Here is a 15,790-nt window from a genome sequence, read left to right on the forward strand (position 1 = left end):
TTTTTGACAAAAACGACATGCTATAGTATGACTTTTTTTATCAGGACCAAATACATAATGTGCCTTTTTTCCAGAAGTACCTTCCTAAGCTGTCTTTAGACACATTCAGAACATTCAATGTTTTGATATATCAAGCTAGAAAGTTCATGGACTTCATTATAAATATCGATAGTTTGTTCTATAAAGTTTTCAGACAAATCAGATGGTTCAGCAGAAGGCCTCCGACGATTTGTGATGGAATAACTATTTTTGGTTGTAATGGCAAATTCGGGGAGAAGAAAAAGGTTAAGAGAAAAACGAGTCCCAAACCATAAATTAGAACTTTGTTTCTGTATCTTTATTATAATTCTAACAATTTATTATCTCTTAAAACATTTGAAATTCATATATATTTATATGAATGTGTGTATATGCATATCACATATACATATATATTCTGTAAGTTACCTTTCATCAGTTCATATTCTCATTTTTTAAAAGATCTCTTAAAGGAAAAGAAATGCTTTCTATAGAGTCAGACCGATTCCCTCTGATCTGAGCTTTTTCTCCTGACACCAGCGATGAGCCGTCACCCTTGATTACAACTACTAAATGCAAAGAAAGGCTTAAAAAAGATTTCTCACCAGTCACTAAACGAGAAGATCATTGTATTAGCGAGAGATGTTTTTTTTTTGTGTTAATAATAATTTCTTATCCAGAGTTCTTAACTGGCCCTATTTACACTAGCAAACCTTTTTAGAGACCTGATAGAAAATGCAACGAATGTGGAGCCACAATCTGCTTGTTTCTTTCTCAGATGCGTGAAAATTACTTCAAAACCTCTAAAGGGAAATGTGAAGAGTCACGGTTGCTAATGGAAATAGGGTCATTGCATAATATGCTGGTAATAAACAATGAGCTGTGAGCATACTGGCACATGTTAGCGACTGCAGAAGGTGCTTTGTACAAACGAGAGGATGCAAATGGCGAGTGGAGCTCTTAACGCTGGACGGGGGGCAGATGCAGAGAACGGGTCGAACTGTATAGAAAGCAGAATAGTTAAATAAATACATTGTACCTTTTCATTGTTAAACATTATTTGGAAGACAGAGATTCTTTAGAACTTTTTGAGACTTTTTTCTCTCTTTTTTTTTTTTTTTAACATCTTAAACCATAGTTAGGTGACCATTATTTTCATCGTCCTTATTGCTATTTCCCTTTGCGTTCAACTATAATCTCTCCTAAACCGTCAGTACAGAGCAAATACAAAAACAAATCACCTCTAGTAACCTTATCTGGTTCACATTTATAGCCTGTGTGTGTCTATATATATATATGTGTGTGTGTGTGCACGTCGAGCAACATGATCTATGAAATCTTTTAATCTTTCGGCAAAAATAGACTTGAGGATAGCAGAGGCGGGAGGGGAGTGAACTCGCCATCGACGCCCTGATGTAAAATGCACGTTTGATATGTGTTCATGGACTCAAAAGCAGCAGGAGAGGTGAAGCGTTGTTCAAGGTAGAGAGGTCATGAGAGAGCCCTTATATTTGATCTCAGCAACAGTAAGACGAGCAGGACTTGGCGTATGATGGGATGTAAATGTGCCATGAGAGCTGATAGGGGAAAAGAAAGATTTCAGAACAATACGGTGACTAAGAGAATATTTAAATGATCAATCAAGAAGGGGGGGCTGTTGTCCAGAATTGAAATAAATCATTTATATTATTCCACTTGTATGAATCATGGGCATCAGTTGCTACATTTTACAGCATTAACTTTTTAAGTGAAAAATTATATTCGTAGGTTTTAACATGTGATTTTAGATTAAAGCTTCACAGTCTGACAACATTTAAAAAAAAAAACAATAAGGAGAAAAGATGTTGGAAAATGTGCTTCACATTTAGTTGCAGTGCTTCTCGTCACATAGAAGCAATGTTCAGGGTACAGTGCACCAATAACACAGTGTGCATCTTTCAATTCAAAAATACATATACATATATTTATATATCTATTTATTTATAACCATGACGATTATCTTCACTATTCGCCATCATAGCCACCAAAGGCAGAAACCGAGACTCTCTGAGGCTGTAATAACAGTAAGGACGATGATAGTAATGATAAAAAGTAACAATAAATCTCTTCATATCAATATCCAGTATTCCCATTTAAAGTTTAAAAATTGTAAGAACAATCATAGTATTAAAACTCGATATAAGCGTTTTTCTCTCGGATCCCCCTCGGCCCGGGTGGCTGCGTGTTTCCTCCTGGATTATGTCGAGAGAGAGAGAGAGAGAGAGGGAGGCCACTCCTGGAAGGAGCAGGGGGGATTGGGTGGGAAAGAACAAGAAAATGGCAGTTTTTACTCTTCCCCTCCCCTCTCCTTTCCAGTCTCCCTCGCACAGAAGGTTCTGAATGAGTGTACAACATTTTGCCTTGACGCCGAGAGAGTCTTTCTCGGTAAATAAAATCCTCTGGAAGATTTCTCTCCGCATTGTCACAAATCCCCGTCTAACAGTTGAAAGCACAGTCTGTCTCCTTTTTGTGTAAGTACATCTTGGATCCAAACATAGTGTGTGTCTATATATAAGGTGTCCCATAAATTCTAACACAAACACTGGTAAGTGCTTGTGTTTATCTGTGTGTCTACATGTTGGTGTATGCATGCAGGCATGTATAGTAGTAACTTGGGTGCCTGTGTGTGCATATCAGTGTGTCTATTTATTTTTTTATGTTGTTGGTCTGGGCACTTATTTTTGCTACAAATTTGTGATACAGTGACCAGTCTGTATATATGTCATTATAAGACTTAAGATGATAAAGAGCTATAGAGAAACACATATGATCCTGCTGACAGGATCTGCAGTGAGGACAGAGCCCTACCAGTGGTGAGGTAAAAACAAGACGTAACCGATCAAAGCCACAGCGAGCCGCCTCGGCCTGAACCGAGGACACGAGTTTTTCCATCTGCGCCTTCGTCACCTCTAAAAGACGTGGAAGCTGTCGTGATATACTGCCCTGCGTCGCCCTACGTTAAATAAAGCCTGCACACACTCACCCTCAAGTACTCATGTTTTAAAAGCAGCATCCACTCACACAGGGAGGGGTGGTCAGTGATTGCACGCTAAATATTCTTGTTCTTAAACCTGAACAGATTGAACCCGCCAGCTGAGGGGCAAGAGGATGACTGCATGACAGAAGACACCTTCATCGTAGCCAACAATACAACCTGCTCAGATTTTTAGGAAATCTAACCGGCTTTTATTGTTCCTCTTAAGTATTTGGTTCGGTTTCATCTCTTGTAATCTCTGCTGCAGCCATAGAGTCTTCGTACACATTTTGGATGAGAGGGTGTTTGTGTTACTCGTGTTGATTAGTGTGACCGTGCATGCATGTATGTGGGGAGTGCACTTGTGTAAATCAGCCTGGCACAACTGGAGAGCGCCAGACGGTGTCTTTATGGATCGTCAGTCCTTCTTCCATCCCCGTGTTCCATCTCCCTTTGGGACTCGAGTCCCTCTTTCGGTTGCTCTCGGTGTGAAATCTGTTCCCCCCTCATTTGTTGTGTGAATCCACCATGGATAGCAGCAGTTGTGTCTTCCTCCCTCATTGACTTCAACCCCTCCTTCCGTCCCTCTGTGCCTCTCTTTCTGTCTCTGCATTTGCAACCTCAGCTTCGACTCCCGTCGTCCCTCCTCCTCTCAGTCTGTCCGTCCCGAGGTGAGAGAACAGAAATGGGAAACGGGCTGCTGGACAGCCTGCGGACAAAAGAACAGACACAGGACACGCGTGATGTTTGAGGCTATTTGTGAGAAGACGATGAAACGTGTTTGCTCTTTCATCGCGTAGCTGTGAGTTGTTCCACTGTATGAGTCACGCTTTTAAAACGAAGAGAATCATTTGTTCATTAAGAATCTACGGTGACGCTTGTAATGGTTACAGGCAACATGAGTAATAAGACTGGGAAAATGTTGGTCATCACACTCTTGACGCCTCAAGAATTTGTCAATGCACAGTTTAAGGTAGAAAAAGGGCCGTCACCAAAAACTAACGAGACAATCACTGATTAGACCTTAGTGTGGCTTTATAGTGCAGAAAGAGGGTGCTGCTGTTTAGTGAAAATGAATCAGAAGCTTTTAAAGGGGTGGTTTGGTGTCTTTGACGTGGGGTTGCATGTGAAACTTATCAACATGTATTTTAGTCACCTAAAGAAATTCTATACGGGTTTAGGCGTGTGCTATACATAAAGTATTTTTACAGTTTTATCTTGTCGTCAGAACGTTCCGATGGGAATCTGAAACTTTTATAGAGCTCTTTGCTCTCGTCAAAGCAACAAAAGCAGTAGTCATGGAACACGGGAGCGGCTGGTCTACTGCTGCATTTGGCTGAACGATGTGGGAGAAATGTCTAACCGCAATTTTTCCTGACAGATATTGTCATTTGATTTGTCATACAATTTTTTTTTTTTTTCAAAAGTCAAACTTCCGTTCAATATTCACTATGCAAATGGATTTAAAATGAGCATTACCACATGAGACAGCATCAAATGTGCGACTGTAAAACAAAGAAGAGAAACCAGTGAACAGCTTAAACCCTGGGTCAGATGTGCTACACGACATTTATGCAACCTTTGTGACTTGTGCTGCATTGTTTATCGCATGGACAATTTAGATTTTTTAAATTGTTCTGCCCGACTGCTGCCTTGATCAATTTGTTTGTGCTGTTGTGAGACTTTAACACGTTACTTCAAAACTAACATATTAAAACACCAGCAACACGTGCTCTCTGAGGTCAAACGATTGATTCGTTAACAGAGTTTGGTGGCTTTGACAAGAGCAATAAACTTCTTCAGTTCCCTGCTGGAAAGGCTTGTAAAGCTTCAACTTATCTTAAACTTTCTTCAGATGGGCTTTTATAAAGTGGCTAAAATATGTTTTGTTTCCGACGCCGTCCACACTAACACACTGCTCAGGATCCTTGCTGCTCCTCCGTCTGCTTCTCTAAAGTGGAGGCGAACTTGTCGACATCTGTCATCCGTCAATCTTGGCACATTCTCAGGCGAATAATTTACACATTCCTGCACACTGCAAATATTTCTGTTACTTTACAAGTGCTTACTCAAAGGGACTCGAAAGGAAACTGGTTTTGTTGGGTTTCTCTACATACGTTTTGTCAGGTCTTCACGTTACTATGTGAAGTGCCGTGATGTGACATATATGTTGTGAATTGGCGCTATAGAAATAATCCCTCGGACTTACATCACCTGCTGTTTATATGTATTCACAACACTTGCTCTTTTTAGAAATCTTTCTCAAATTCCTTGGATGTGCAATCTGCTAGGCAATAAAATAACAAGCCTTCTGGTTCTGATCTATAGTAGGTCATACACTGACTGTGGCTCAGTACCTCATACAGCCCCACTTAAAAGAAACCAAACTATCCCTTTAAGGAGTTTAAGGTGAGGGCAGATGATGAAACAAGAAACTGGCCAAAGGAAAATCATTTCCAATTTGTTTATTTGGAATGGAAGAATATCTAAAACAATGTTTAGCGTACTGGAGTAAAAGATGTGTAGTTTGTTACAATCACAATGACCTCTGTCTTCTGTTTCATATTTGGATCAATGCAGGGAGATTCAAGGTAAAGAGAGGTCAAAGGAAGCTTGTTTCTCCCACAGAAAACACTGCTCCTTACCTTCCTGAAACACCTCGTTTGAAGTCCCAGCTTTTCTTTACTTACTTATGTCACCATGTACCACATTTGCATAAAGTGTGGCCAGTTTGGCACAGCCTTAAACAAAGAATTAGCAGCTTTCTCGCAATCCGCCATTATTTTCTCACTTCTACTCGGGCTACATCTCTCTGCCTACACTCCTGCTCTGCGTTCCAAATCTCACTCAGTACACACTGCAGCTTAAAAAGTATGTACTGTTACGGGTAGTATGCATACAACTGGGACATGCTACTTTATCCTAATATTACACCTTAAACTTTTACCGTCTTAAGCTGTCATCTGTCGCTGCTCTCTCAGAGGCTCAAGCTTGTTTATACTCATACCAGACACTGATGCGGTGACATATGCGGTGTAGCTTTCAATGCTCAAAGGATTGTTAGTCAAAATGGCTGGAAAAGCATGCTGGCTTGCATACTGCAAAATATTACTGGATGTAGTAGGTAGCGCTGAACAATTAATTGATTTTAAATTGAAAATGTGTTTTCTACACATTTGCATATTCACTAATCACAAAGGTTGCAATTGACGGTGTTTGCTCTGCAGCACACTTGACCCAGGCTTTAAGCTGTTGTGTCAGTAGTTTTTTAAAAAGTGATGCTGCCCTGTGTGTGTGTGTGTGTGACAGTCACACTTTTGATTGTGTGCAGTGTTCAAGCTGCATCACATTTTAAATCTATTACACTGTGAATACTGAACTGAAACCTGTCTGAAAAACACATCGCAAATCAAATTGCAGTATCTGTTTTTTGGAATACTTTATTTAAGATTTTATTTATTGGGAAATAAAGTAGTATATTATGTTAGTATGGATATTGGAATTCATCTATAGATCTAGGGTTGAAGTATGTAATCAAAGTTACCTCACTTTCAGTGGGCCATCTGCCCGAATAGAGAGGGTTGGGGTTTTTGGTAAGGGGGACCTAAAGATACTCAAGTGTTTCAAAGAGAGGTGCCAATATTATGCACATTTAAAGGTTCATAACTGTATTTTTGGGTCTACTAAAATATGTTTACATGCTTTAATGTGAACAAATCACATTATTTTTAGCAGCAGCTTTTCTTAGCCTTTGTCTGAAATGCTTCATTTTCGCTGCTGTCTCTTAAGGACCCTGCTGCTGAAAAAATTAGTTTGCTCTATTTGGACCTGATGTACAGGAGGTAGCATTGGTTACGTACCTTAACCCTAAATCTATAAGTAGAGGCAGAGAGGCCTTGCAGAAGCAGCTTTAGTAAGGGAATTATGGCGGCCTGTGAGAGAGTTTTCCATTCTGTTTGATGGTGTGCCAAAGTAACCACAAGGCAGGAATTATGCTAAATGTATTACACGATGACATAAATAAGAAACTGTATTAAAGCCCAGTCATCTCAACCGGTTGAGGCTGATGGGTATCTTCCCTGAGCCTCGTTCTGCTGGAGGTCTGTTACTGTTATAAAGGAAGTTATGCTTTTCCACTTGCAACAATATGCTGGCTCAGAGGAAATCTTTGGATTCTTTGTTGTCGTTTTTTGTCCTGTATAAGGTTGAAGTTTATTAACCTTCATCACTCATGTAATTTGGTACAGTATATAATATTTCAGGGCCTTAACTTTAATATAAAAATTAGTCATGCAAAATGATACAGTGTACAATATTGCAAGGGCGTACCCTCAATATTTAAATTAATCAGCCAAATTTGTATAATATACAACATTGTAGGATTGTAACCCTAATATGTGATAGTCAGGTAATTTTTTTGTTTTTAAATTTAGTATTGTAGAGTCCTAACCTTAATATTACTCAGGCAAATTTGTATTATAACCATAGCATTAAATTATTCAGATAAATTTGTTTCATATACATTATTATAGGGCCTTACCCTTTATATTTGAAGTATTCAGGAACATTTGTATAATATACAATGTTGTACAGCCCAAACTGCAATATTTAAATGACTTGGGCACAGTTATATAATACATAATATTGTAGGGCCCTAACCTTAATATTTAAATGACTTAGGTACATTTGTATTATTTACAGTATTGTAGTGCCCTAACAGTAATATTTCAGTGACTTGAAAGGTGACAATATTGTAGGGCCTTAACCGTAATATTCAAATTAGTCTGGTAGATTTTTGTAGGGCCTGAACCTTCAATTTAAATTCATTCAACTTTTTTCTGTATTATACATTATTGTATTGTTTTAACCTAAATATTTAAACTCGTTAGGTCAATTTGTAATGTCAATAGACACAAATGCTTTCTATTCAAAACCATTTGGGGTAAGTGACTTGTTTTAAATGTGCTTTATAATTACCAGTGACTCGACTTCAAATTAGGTGCTTTAGGCAGGGAAGGAGCAGTGTTTTCTGTGGAAGTGAATAGCTCTCACTGCAAACCTTCAACATGCACAAAAAAAGTTAAATAACATATTTGAGGACCGATAAACTCCCAAAAAGCATAATATGGGCTTTTTAAGAAGCTGCAAATGTGTCTTTCAGCTGCCATACCTGTCCATTACTGTCCTCAGGGCTCGTTCTATATTCATGCGGTGACCCACTCGTGTCACACCCAAATCCAGATAGTCGTCCTTGGTCAGGGAGGGCAGGTGGGTGCCATCAATCTCATTGTCCAGGAAACGCTCTCTGTGTTCACCCAGGTTCAGGTACCCCAGCCAGTCAGCAACATCATACTTGGTCCAGTAGGGCAGCGGCTTGGAGGCAAAAGGCTTCGTAGGGGAAGGGGGCGGCAGATGGGGGTAACTCAAGCAGGGAGGTGGAGGGAGGGGGTGCAAGGGTGGTGAAGAGGTCCCAGACAGGAAATGAGTTGGAGAAAGGGATCGAGAAACAACTAAGGTTGAGTTTGGAGGAGGAGGTGCACCAGAGGGGGCAAACAGGGGGGGAGAGGGAGAGAAATACGGATCTCCAAGAGGGTTTCCAGGTGATGGTGGGGTGATTGAACCTCTGAGGTCATAGATGGCACTATATAGAGGTGTGGTAGGAAGAAGGGGAAGGGACGATGGGCGTGGTGGGCCCAGCTTGGGCCTCTCTGATGGGGAGATGAGGGGGCTGGGTGCTCGCCTACGCTGGAGGATGTGTGATTCTGCTTTACGGGACTCACGACTTGGAATGAACTGGAATTCCAGGGCTTTGGTCCGGTACACAGGTCTGTGTTTGGGGGAGGTAGGGTAAGGGGAATAAGATGTCGGGGACAGCGGGGAATGTGAACGTGGAGGCTGAACAGCTGCTGGAGGCTGAGGAGACGGAGATCGTCCCCAGTTGGGGTACTGGGAGGCAGGAGTGGGGGACGGAGATAATGATGGTTGTGATAACGAGATTGGAGACGGTGACTGAGATCGAGCTGAGGGGGGGCTCAGAGCTGAGGCTGAGTCTTCTGAAAATCTGTGAATACAAACAGAGAGAAACTATTGCAGAAGAAAAGCAAAAATCAGAAAACCATGAGATAAAAAACATGCACACACACTCTAAGGGAAACACTGTCCAGCTATTTTTAGAACCTGTGGATGTAAATTGTTTCATTCTGTCAACATTTTCTAAGTGTAACATGGTTTCCTCTCCCTCCTTACAGTCTCACAACAGGCTGTAAATTCAAGCAGGTCAAAGTTTTATGTTCTTCCAGACAGAAAAACAAAATAGAGTGGAAGTGGCTCTATTACCTGTTTCTGCTTCTGAGTGAAACACATGGAAAAAGCCAGAGAAATAAAGAGAGGTTTACACAGTATAGACACAACACACACGAGACATGAACAGACGATCCACAGACTTTTCACTGAAGGCTTGAACATCAGTTGTGGCACGTATAGAATTCAAAGGTGCCACACTGATGTATTCACATAAGTGAAACACCAATAGAATGGCCATGTTAAAAGCAACAAAAAATGTAATTTATGCTGTAACATAAACAAACTAATGCTAACAAGTATTATCAAATAGTTACCTGTGTCTGCTCAGGGGTCTCTGGCTGCTCCAGCTGTCCTTGCCTCTCTGCTGCAGTTTGCTGCTCAGCTCGTTGATGATGCTGGGCTTCATACTGGATGCCGGAGGATAAATCTTCTTTCCCTCCAAAAGCGACTGGCCGTCACCGGACATCTGACTGTCGCCCCAGAGGGGCTTCATCTCAGGAGTGCGTGGCCGATCAAAGTATGGTGAAGTGGGACGTCCTAAGTTCTGCATGTCCCTTACACCATAACCATCCTGGCCACTCTCATCCTCTGTCACTCCCTCCTCGAGCTCGTCGTCATCCTGTTCATCTCTTCGTCTGTGGGAGTGGAAGGATGGAGGAGCAGTGCTGGTCTGTCTGTGTAGCTCCCCGGCGCGACCTCCCTCTCTGTACCTGTTGGTTTTAGGGTAAGTGGAGGCTGCTGCTGTGGCATTCTGCATCTCAAAAGTTTGTCCATCCAGATAGCTCATGTAAGATTCCAGAAAATCTCCTCCCCTGTCTGTTTCCCCTGTCCCACCTCCCCCTCCCATCCGTCCTCCAGCTCCAACTCTCTCTCCTCGGTCCAGTCTGTCTCCCCGGACACCGGCTCCACTTAGAGCCAGGATGCTGTCCAGGTGATGGTCACTGCTGCTGCGGCTGTCCAGTTCTTCAATCCCAGAGTCCACCACGGTCTCCTGGGACTCTCCTTTCTTGGTAGTGGGGGGAGGACGGTGGTGCTCCCCTGCCCTGCGACCTCCCATGATGCCGGTGGAGGATGTTGTATGTGTTCGCTCCTGGTAGAGCTGAGTGGAGGTGCTTGTTGTGGTGGCAGCAGCGGTGGTTGTAGCAGCACAGCTAGCGGTCGTGGCATGGGAGGCAGTGCCCCTATGTGGGACAGAGGTGGCAGCAGTGGAAGAGGGTGCTTGGGAACCACGGTAGGCTGGAGGAGGTGCGACTGCATGTGGGGGAGGCGTGGGTGAGGAGCGCCCGGGTGTATGTGTGCTGTTGTAAAGGTGGTGGGACATAGAGAAGGGTCTGTGGTAGGATCCAGGAGGAGGTGGGGGTGAGACTGATGGAGGAGGCGGAGGGCCTGAGGTGGGCTGTAGAGTGGAGGGTGAGGGAGGGGGTGGTGGGTTGGGTGATGTCTGTGACGGAGAAGGAGCAGACTGAGTCAGGTTTGCCACTTCACTGTCGTAAGATGTGAGGCTAGAGGCGGTGGAGTCTCCTGCCTGAGGTGAGGGCAGGGGTGTATGAGCAGGAAACCCACTTACAAATTGTTCTTTTTGGGGGGGTGGAGGGGGTGGCGGTGGTGGGGGAGGAGGAGGAGGTGGAGGGGGTGGGACTTGCTGTTGGCGGGAGGCCAGGCTGTTGGAGAGCATCCCGCGTTGAGCGTATCCCGATATTCCCCTGTCAAAGCTGTTAGCAAACTCTAACGGAGGTGGGAGGGGGTCTGCATACACAAATTCATCATCTGCATCAACTGAGGGGGCAGGAGGGGGAAGAACCATCAGGCCGCTCCCAGTGCTCCCAGTAGTGTTCGCTGTCTGCTGTGTACCGGTAGGTGGAGGAGAGGGAGGTGTGAGGGACAAGATATAGGCATCAGCTTGACTTTCCATCCTGAGAAAAGACGGCCTGCGAGGCTGCTGAGACTGAGATGCCTGCTGAGCAGCGCTATCAGCAGCAGCTGCATTAGCCGCAGCCTGCTCTGCTCTCCTCATGTAACCTTCTCTCTCTTTGTCCCTCTCCCTCTCTCTCGATAGCTCCCTCTCCCGTTCCCTTGACCTCTCCCGCTCCCTCTCCTTGTAGGTTGGTTGATACGGCTGTGACTGATAGTGGTGTGTGTGCACCGTTTTGTCCTCAGAGAAGCGAACTCTCAGCCCCTCACGAGCCCCTCCTCCTTCCCGCTCCCTCTCCCCTCCACCACCTTCCTCACCCCAGACACTCCCGACTCCTCTGAGGATTCTGGGTGAGGGTGGCCGGCCAACAGTGGGCGTGGTGGCAGCCAAGGAAGAGGAGGTGACCAGGTAGGAGCTTGAGGACTGGGCAGCGGACGACACTGGCTGAGAGGTGACAGTAGACGAAGGAAACACCACACTCGACATCTGGCGCGTGAAATGGTGCTCTGTTCGACTTCTTAACCTGCTGTCATCCCTCAGAGCTCGTTCTCTGGCAGCCAGGGCAAGACCTAGTGGGGATGTGGGGTCAAGAGCCTTCCCTGTTAGAGGGTGAATGAAGGTGGTGGTAGTGGAGGGTGCTGGCTGTCTGCCTGCTGCTGTGTACAGATCAGTAGGCACAGACTTGGGCTGATAGTCCAGGGCAGGTGAGGAGTACTCAGGAAGGCCAAAGGCGGGGGGCATACTGCGAGTGTGATGGATGAAGGTATCACCAGAAAACATGCCTTCATCAATGGACTTTGACGGGCGCAGCCGTGTTGATGAACTTTCAGCCTGTGCGCTAAGCTGTTGCTGTGACACCTGAGTCCTTGTTACTCCTCCTATTCCATCACTTACCCCCCCAAGACTCACATCCTCCTCAGCAGACATGAACAAGGAGGCACTCTTTCTGCGGGCTTCATGGAACCGCTCCCTGTCTCGGCGAGCTGCACCAACAATGGCAGCCCCAAACTGGCTGGTAAAGTCCAGGTTATCCTGGGCTCGCATAGAAGGCAAGGATGGAGGCGGTGGAGCTGGGATGGACGGTGGAGCAGGGGGCTGTGGAGCAGGAGTGGACGGAGGAGGACCATGCGGTGTTTTGACTTCATCTGCTTCTCCTGATGCAGGAACATCAGCCTCCACACTGCTGCCCTGACTGCTCCGTCCACTGCTGCTGGTTGAAGGGGCCTTGACGATAATAGTGGGGATCGGGATGGAGCTTTTCTCCACTGAGCCTTTGCCCCCCAGTGTACCCTGGCCCATGCGTAGGTCCTCTACCTTAGATTGCTTTACCAGAGGACCCTTACCTCTCCGGGCCCCTCCTTTAGGACCACCCGCTCCAGCCCCAGCTGCACTGCGGTCTGCACGCTGGGGTTGACTCTGGGTAGTCTGTTGTTGCTGGGGCATTACAGTGGCAATGCTGGATGGGGGGACGGCAGTGCTGTAGCCTCTCCTAAGACCTGCTGCCTTGGCTCCTGCACTTGCCCCTATCCCAGCTCCAACAGGCTCCCCAGTATAGGCAACCTTCCGCGAAGCAGTCCTGCTTTGAGCAGTGTGGGCAGTTGCATGTGCATACGAGGTGGTGTGGTCCGCCGCTCCACCACTGGGGCCGGTGCTGGGACCACCCGCCCTCTCCCTGCCTCCATGGGTGAAGTGCACTGCCTGGGAGTAGGGCTGGTAGTGTGCAGAGGTGGATGTGGACTGGGACACGGAGACAGAGGGCTGCTGGGATGACTTTGCTCTCCAACCAAGTGGCGGAGCAGAGGAAAATGGAGGATCCGGTGGAGCTGTGGTGGGAGGAGGAGGGATGTCGTCTGGGCCAGGCACCGACAGACTCCGTGCAAACTTCATGGCTGGAGGATGTAGGAACTGCTTCTCCTCCTCAGGCACCCCTACAACATTCACAAACAAAGAACAAGTATGAGTGAAAGAGGGATTTACAGACGGAGGAAAGTGAGACTCAGAGAGGCTGAAGAACAAGGGAAAAAAGAAAAGTTTTCTGGGGAATAAGTAAGAGTGTCTGTCTAAATCTGCCTGCCCAAGTACCTGCCAGCAAGTCTGTCCTCAATACTTGTGTTTGTTAGTATACAAGTCAGTTAGTGCTACATATTCCACAAACAAGTAGCAAATAGGCAGCATTGCACAGCAGAATTTGTTTTGGTCACTTGAGAGGACATAACTATTTCTGAGGGAAATTAGCAAAGCCTTAGTAAGCAACAAACCAGAAAACATCTTATCAAAATAAGATAACAAGGAGATTAGTGGAACTGCGCTATGTAACAAATAGTAGTAGGGTGAGTATATAACAAACAAGCATCTTATTTTTCTACTACAGGTATAGAGTGACTTTAACGAGTAAGTGTAAAGCGTACAATCAGCTACAGATAAAGTGCACAAATTTTTGGCCACAGACAAGACATTGTCGGCTACAGACAAACAGGTCAGCACAGCATAGACCTCTACTGGCCCAGAGGACAGACAGACAGGCAGACAGAGGGGCAGACGGAAAAAACAGACAACCTCACCGATGGATTTCTGCCGCAGCATACCGTGCTGTGGGGCGTGACCTGAGGTGTACTGTCCACGCTCATAGCCCAGGCCCAGCCCTGACGACATCATCCCCATCCCAGACTGATCCCCATAGTTTGGCTGAAATTATAAAAGTCAAGAGCATGTGAAGGAGAGCACAACACACTGTAGTAGGAGTCATGAAAACCAAACATACAATATAGGAGAGGACTGAACACCTAAAATAATAGAAGAGATTATAATCTGGGAAGAGCAGCAGTTTTGATTTAGTGTTAATTTCAACACAGCTTCATGAAGGTTCGAACAAGTCAAGAATAAAAGACTGATAGCGATTTCTAATTTTGTCTGTCTGTTTATACAGGAATCTACTTATCAATTGGTACAGTTGTGGTTCACTTAGCAACATTTTCATGTCTTTAAATATAACACAAGATGCTGCCTTAGACATTACCATGTTAAAAATCGTTGGATGACACATATCCACACACATTGGTTGTAGTTAAGAGGCCACATGATACAGAAACAAGTCAACAAGTACGTATATGTAACAATACAGGTCTAAACTTTTAGAGTTTCCTGTTGAATCCACCAGTGGTCTCAAGTTTTGCTTTGACATTCTTTAAATGTATGTACTCAATATACTTCTATAGATCTATTTTTGCTGGATAGGCACAACCTAAAAAAACAAACAAAAAAAAAACCCAGTCATCACAGGAACATACATTTCTATCTTAGGACCATAGATTTTATATAAAAGATGGACGTTTCCACCAATGCTTGAAATTTGCCCACTGTGTGTGACATGTGAGGGGTAGATTTGTCTCAGAACTCTTATCAGTTACTTGTCAACGAAAAGGTGCCCCCCTCCCTCAAACATTTCCTGCTTTATCATCTATTTTAATCGAAATGGAACCATTATTTAATAAATGAAAACCATGGTGATAGGCGATAAAGGAGACTCAAAACTACCAATTGAAACTATAAACTGATTTGGAAAATCACTACTGAGGTAATAAATAAAGTCAGAAGTACATTCATTTTCTCATAAACCTCTATACAATCTGACTTCTTTTTCAACCAGCGGAGTTGTCAGAAGAAAAAAAAAGGCAGGTTTAGGGTTCAGGGACTTCTGTTTTACTTTTCAGACTCAGAGGCTACGTCCATATTTTATATACACTTTATGATCAAAACCTGTATTTTGTTTTTCTAGGGTGGCCAGGGGAAACCTCATGAATATTAATTTGAAAAGTGCTACCTGATTGGTCGATGAATGAAGATGTGAGGACTGAGATTGGTTAGAAATAATAAGAATGTTAGGATTGGTTAAGGCTTCGCTAAAAATGTCAGGGTAAGCCGAGCAGAGGCAGAATAGGACGTTTTTGACTTCCTGCTATATTAAAACTCATGCTCAGGATACATGTAAATCAACTGTGGCATGTGTCGCGATACACACCTCATTGCCATAGAAACTTCTTCCCCTGTCTCGTTTTGGCCCCTGTCCCCGTGTCCCTGGTGCTTCATTGGTGCTGATTGTCTGCTGAGCTGCTGCAAGAATTTCATCTAGTTTATCTGAGAGGAAAAAAAGGGGAGAAAGAGACAGACAGGGAGAAACAGAGAGAGAGAGAGAAAGGGACATACGACAATGAAACAGAAAAATGGACGGCAACAAAACGAAGGAAACAGTATGTGGAAAGGGACACACTTGATGAAGGTGGATGAAAAAGAGAGGGAGAGATTCAGGAAACATCCACTGACAAACATGAGCTTCCTTACTCAGAGCCATCTGATAGACTGTCCTCTTCTTCTCTGTAACTTGGGAGGATTCGAATTCTAAAAGAGGAGAAACACGGCATACGTCCAGTAAGACACTGAGTGGCGAGTGCCAAGTCGTTTTGGACAGACATAAATACAATGCCTTAAGCGGGAGTGCACCAGAGCATACCTGATTTTTTTTTCCAAGGGGTAGCAGCTGGAAGGAG

At 44.4% G+C, this 15,790-nt stretch overlaps 1 protein-coding gene across 1 annotated transcript in view; it reads right to left on the reverse strand.

Annotated features, from left to right (window-relative positions):
• Nucleotides 1–2,439: 2,439 nt before the first annotated feature.
• Nucleotides 2,440–15,790, reverse strand: part of shank1 (SH3 and multiple ankyrin repeat domains 1) — a 59,358-nt gene continuing 46,007 nt past the window's right edge. Inside the window, exons 20-27 of the mRNA XM_008295314.1 lie at nucleotides 15,754–15,780; nucleotides 15,585–15,641; nucleotides 15,265–15,380; nucleotides 13,808–13,931; nucleotides 9,649–13,174; nucleotides 9,368–9,376; nucleotides 8,202–9,092; nucleotides 2,440–3,740 (exon numbers count right to left, since the gene is read on the reverse strand). Coding sequence (XP_008293536.1) covers nucleotides 3,653–3,740; nucleotides 8,202–9,092; nucleotides 9,368–9,376; nucleotides 9,649–13,174; nucleotides 13,808–13,931; nucleotides 15,265–15,380; nucleotides 15,585–15,641; nucleotides 15,754–15,780 — 4,838 coding nt within the window. The 3' untranslated portion in view covers nucleotides 2,440–3,652. The remainder of the gene's footprint in view (nucleotides 3,741–8,201; nucleotides 9,093–9,367; nucleotides 9,377–9,648; nucleotides 13,175–13,807; nucleotides 13,932–15,264; nucleotides 15,381–15,584; nucleotides 15,642–15,753; nucleotides 15,781–15,790) is intronic.

This window comes from Stegastes partitus, unplaced genomic scaffold (assembly GCF_000690725.1).
Source record: "Stegastes partitus isolate 25-593 unplaced genomic scaffold, Stegastes_partitus-1.0.2 Scaffold1038, whole genome shotgun sequence".
NCBI lineage: Eukaryota > Metazoa > Chordata > Actinopteri > Pomacentridae > Stegastes > Stegastes partitus.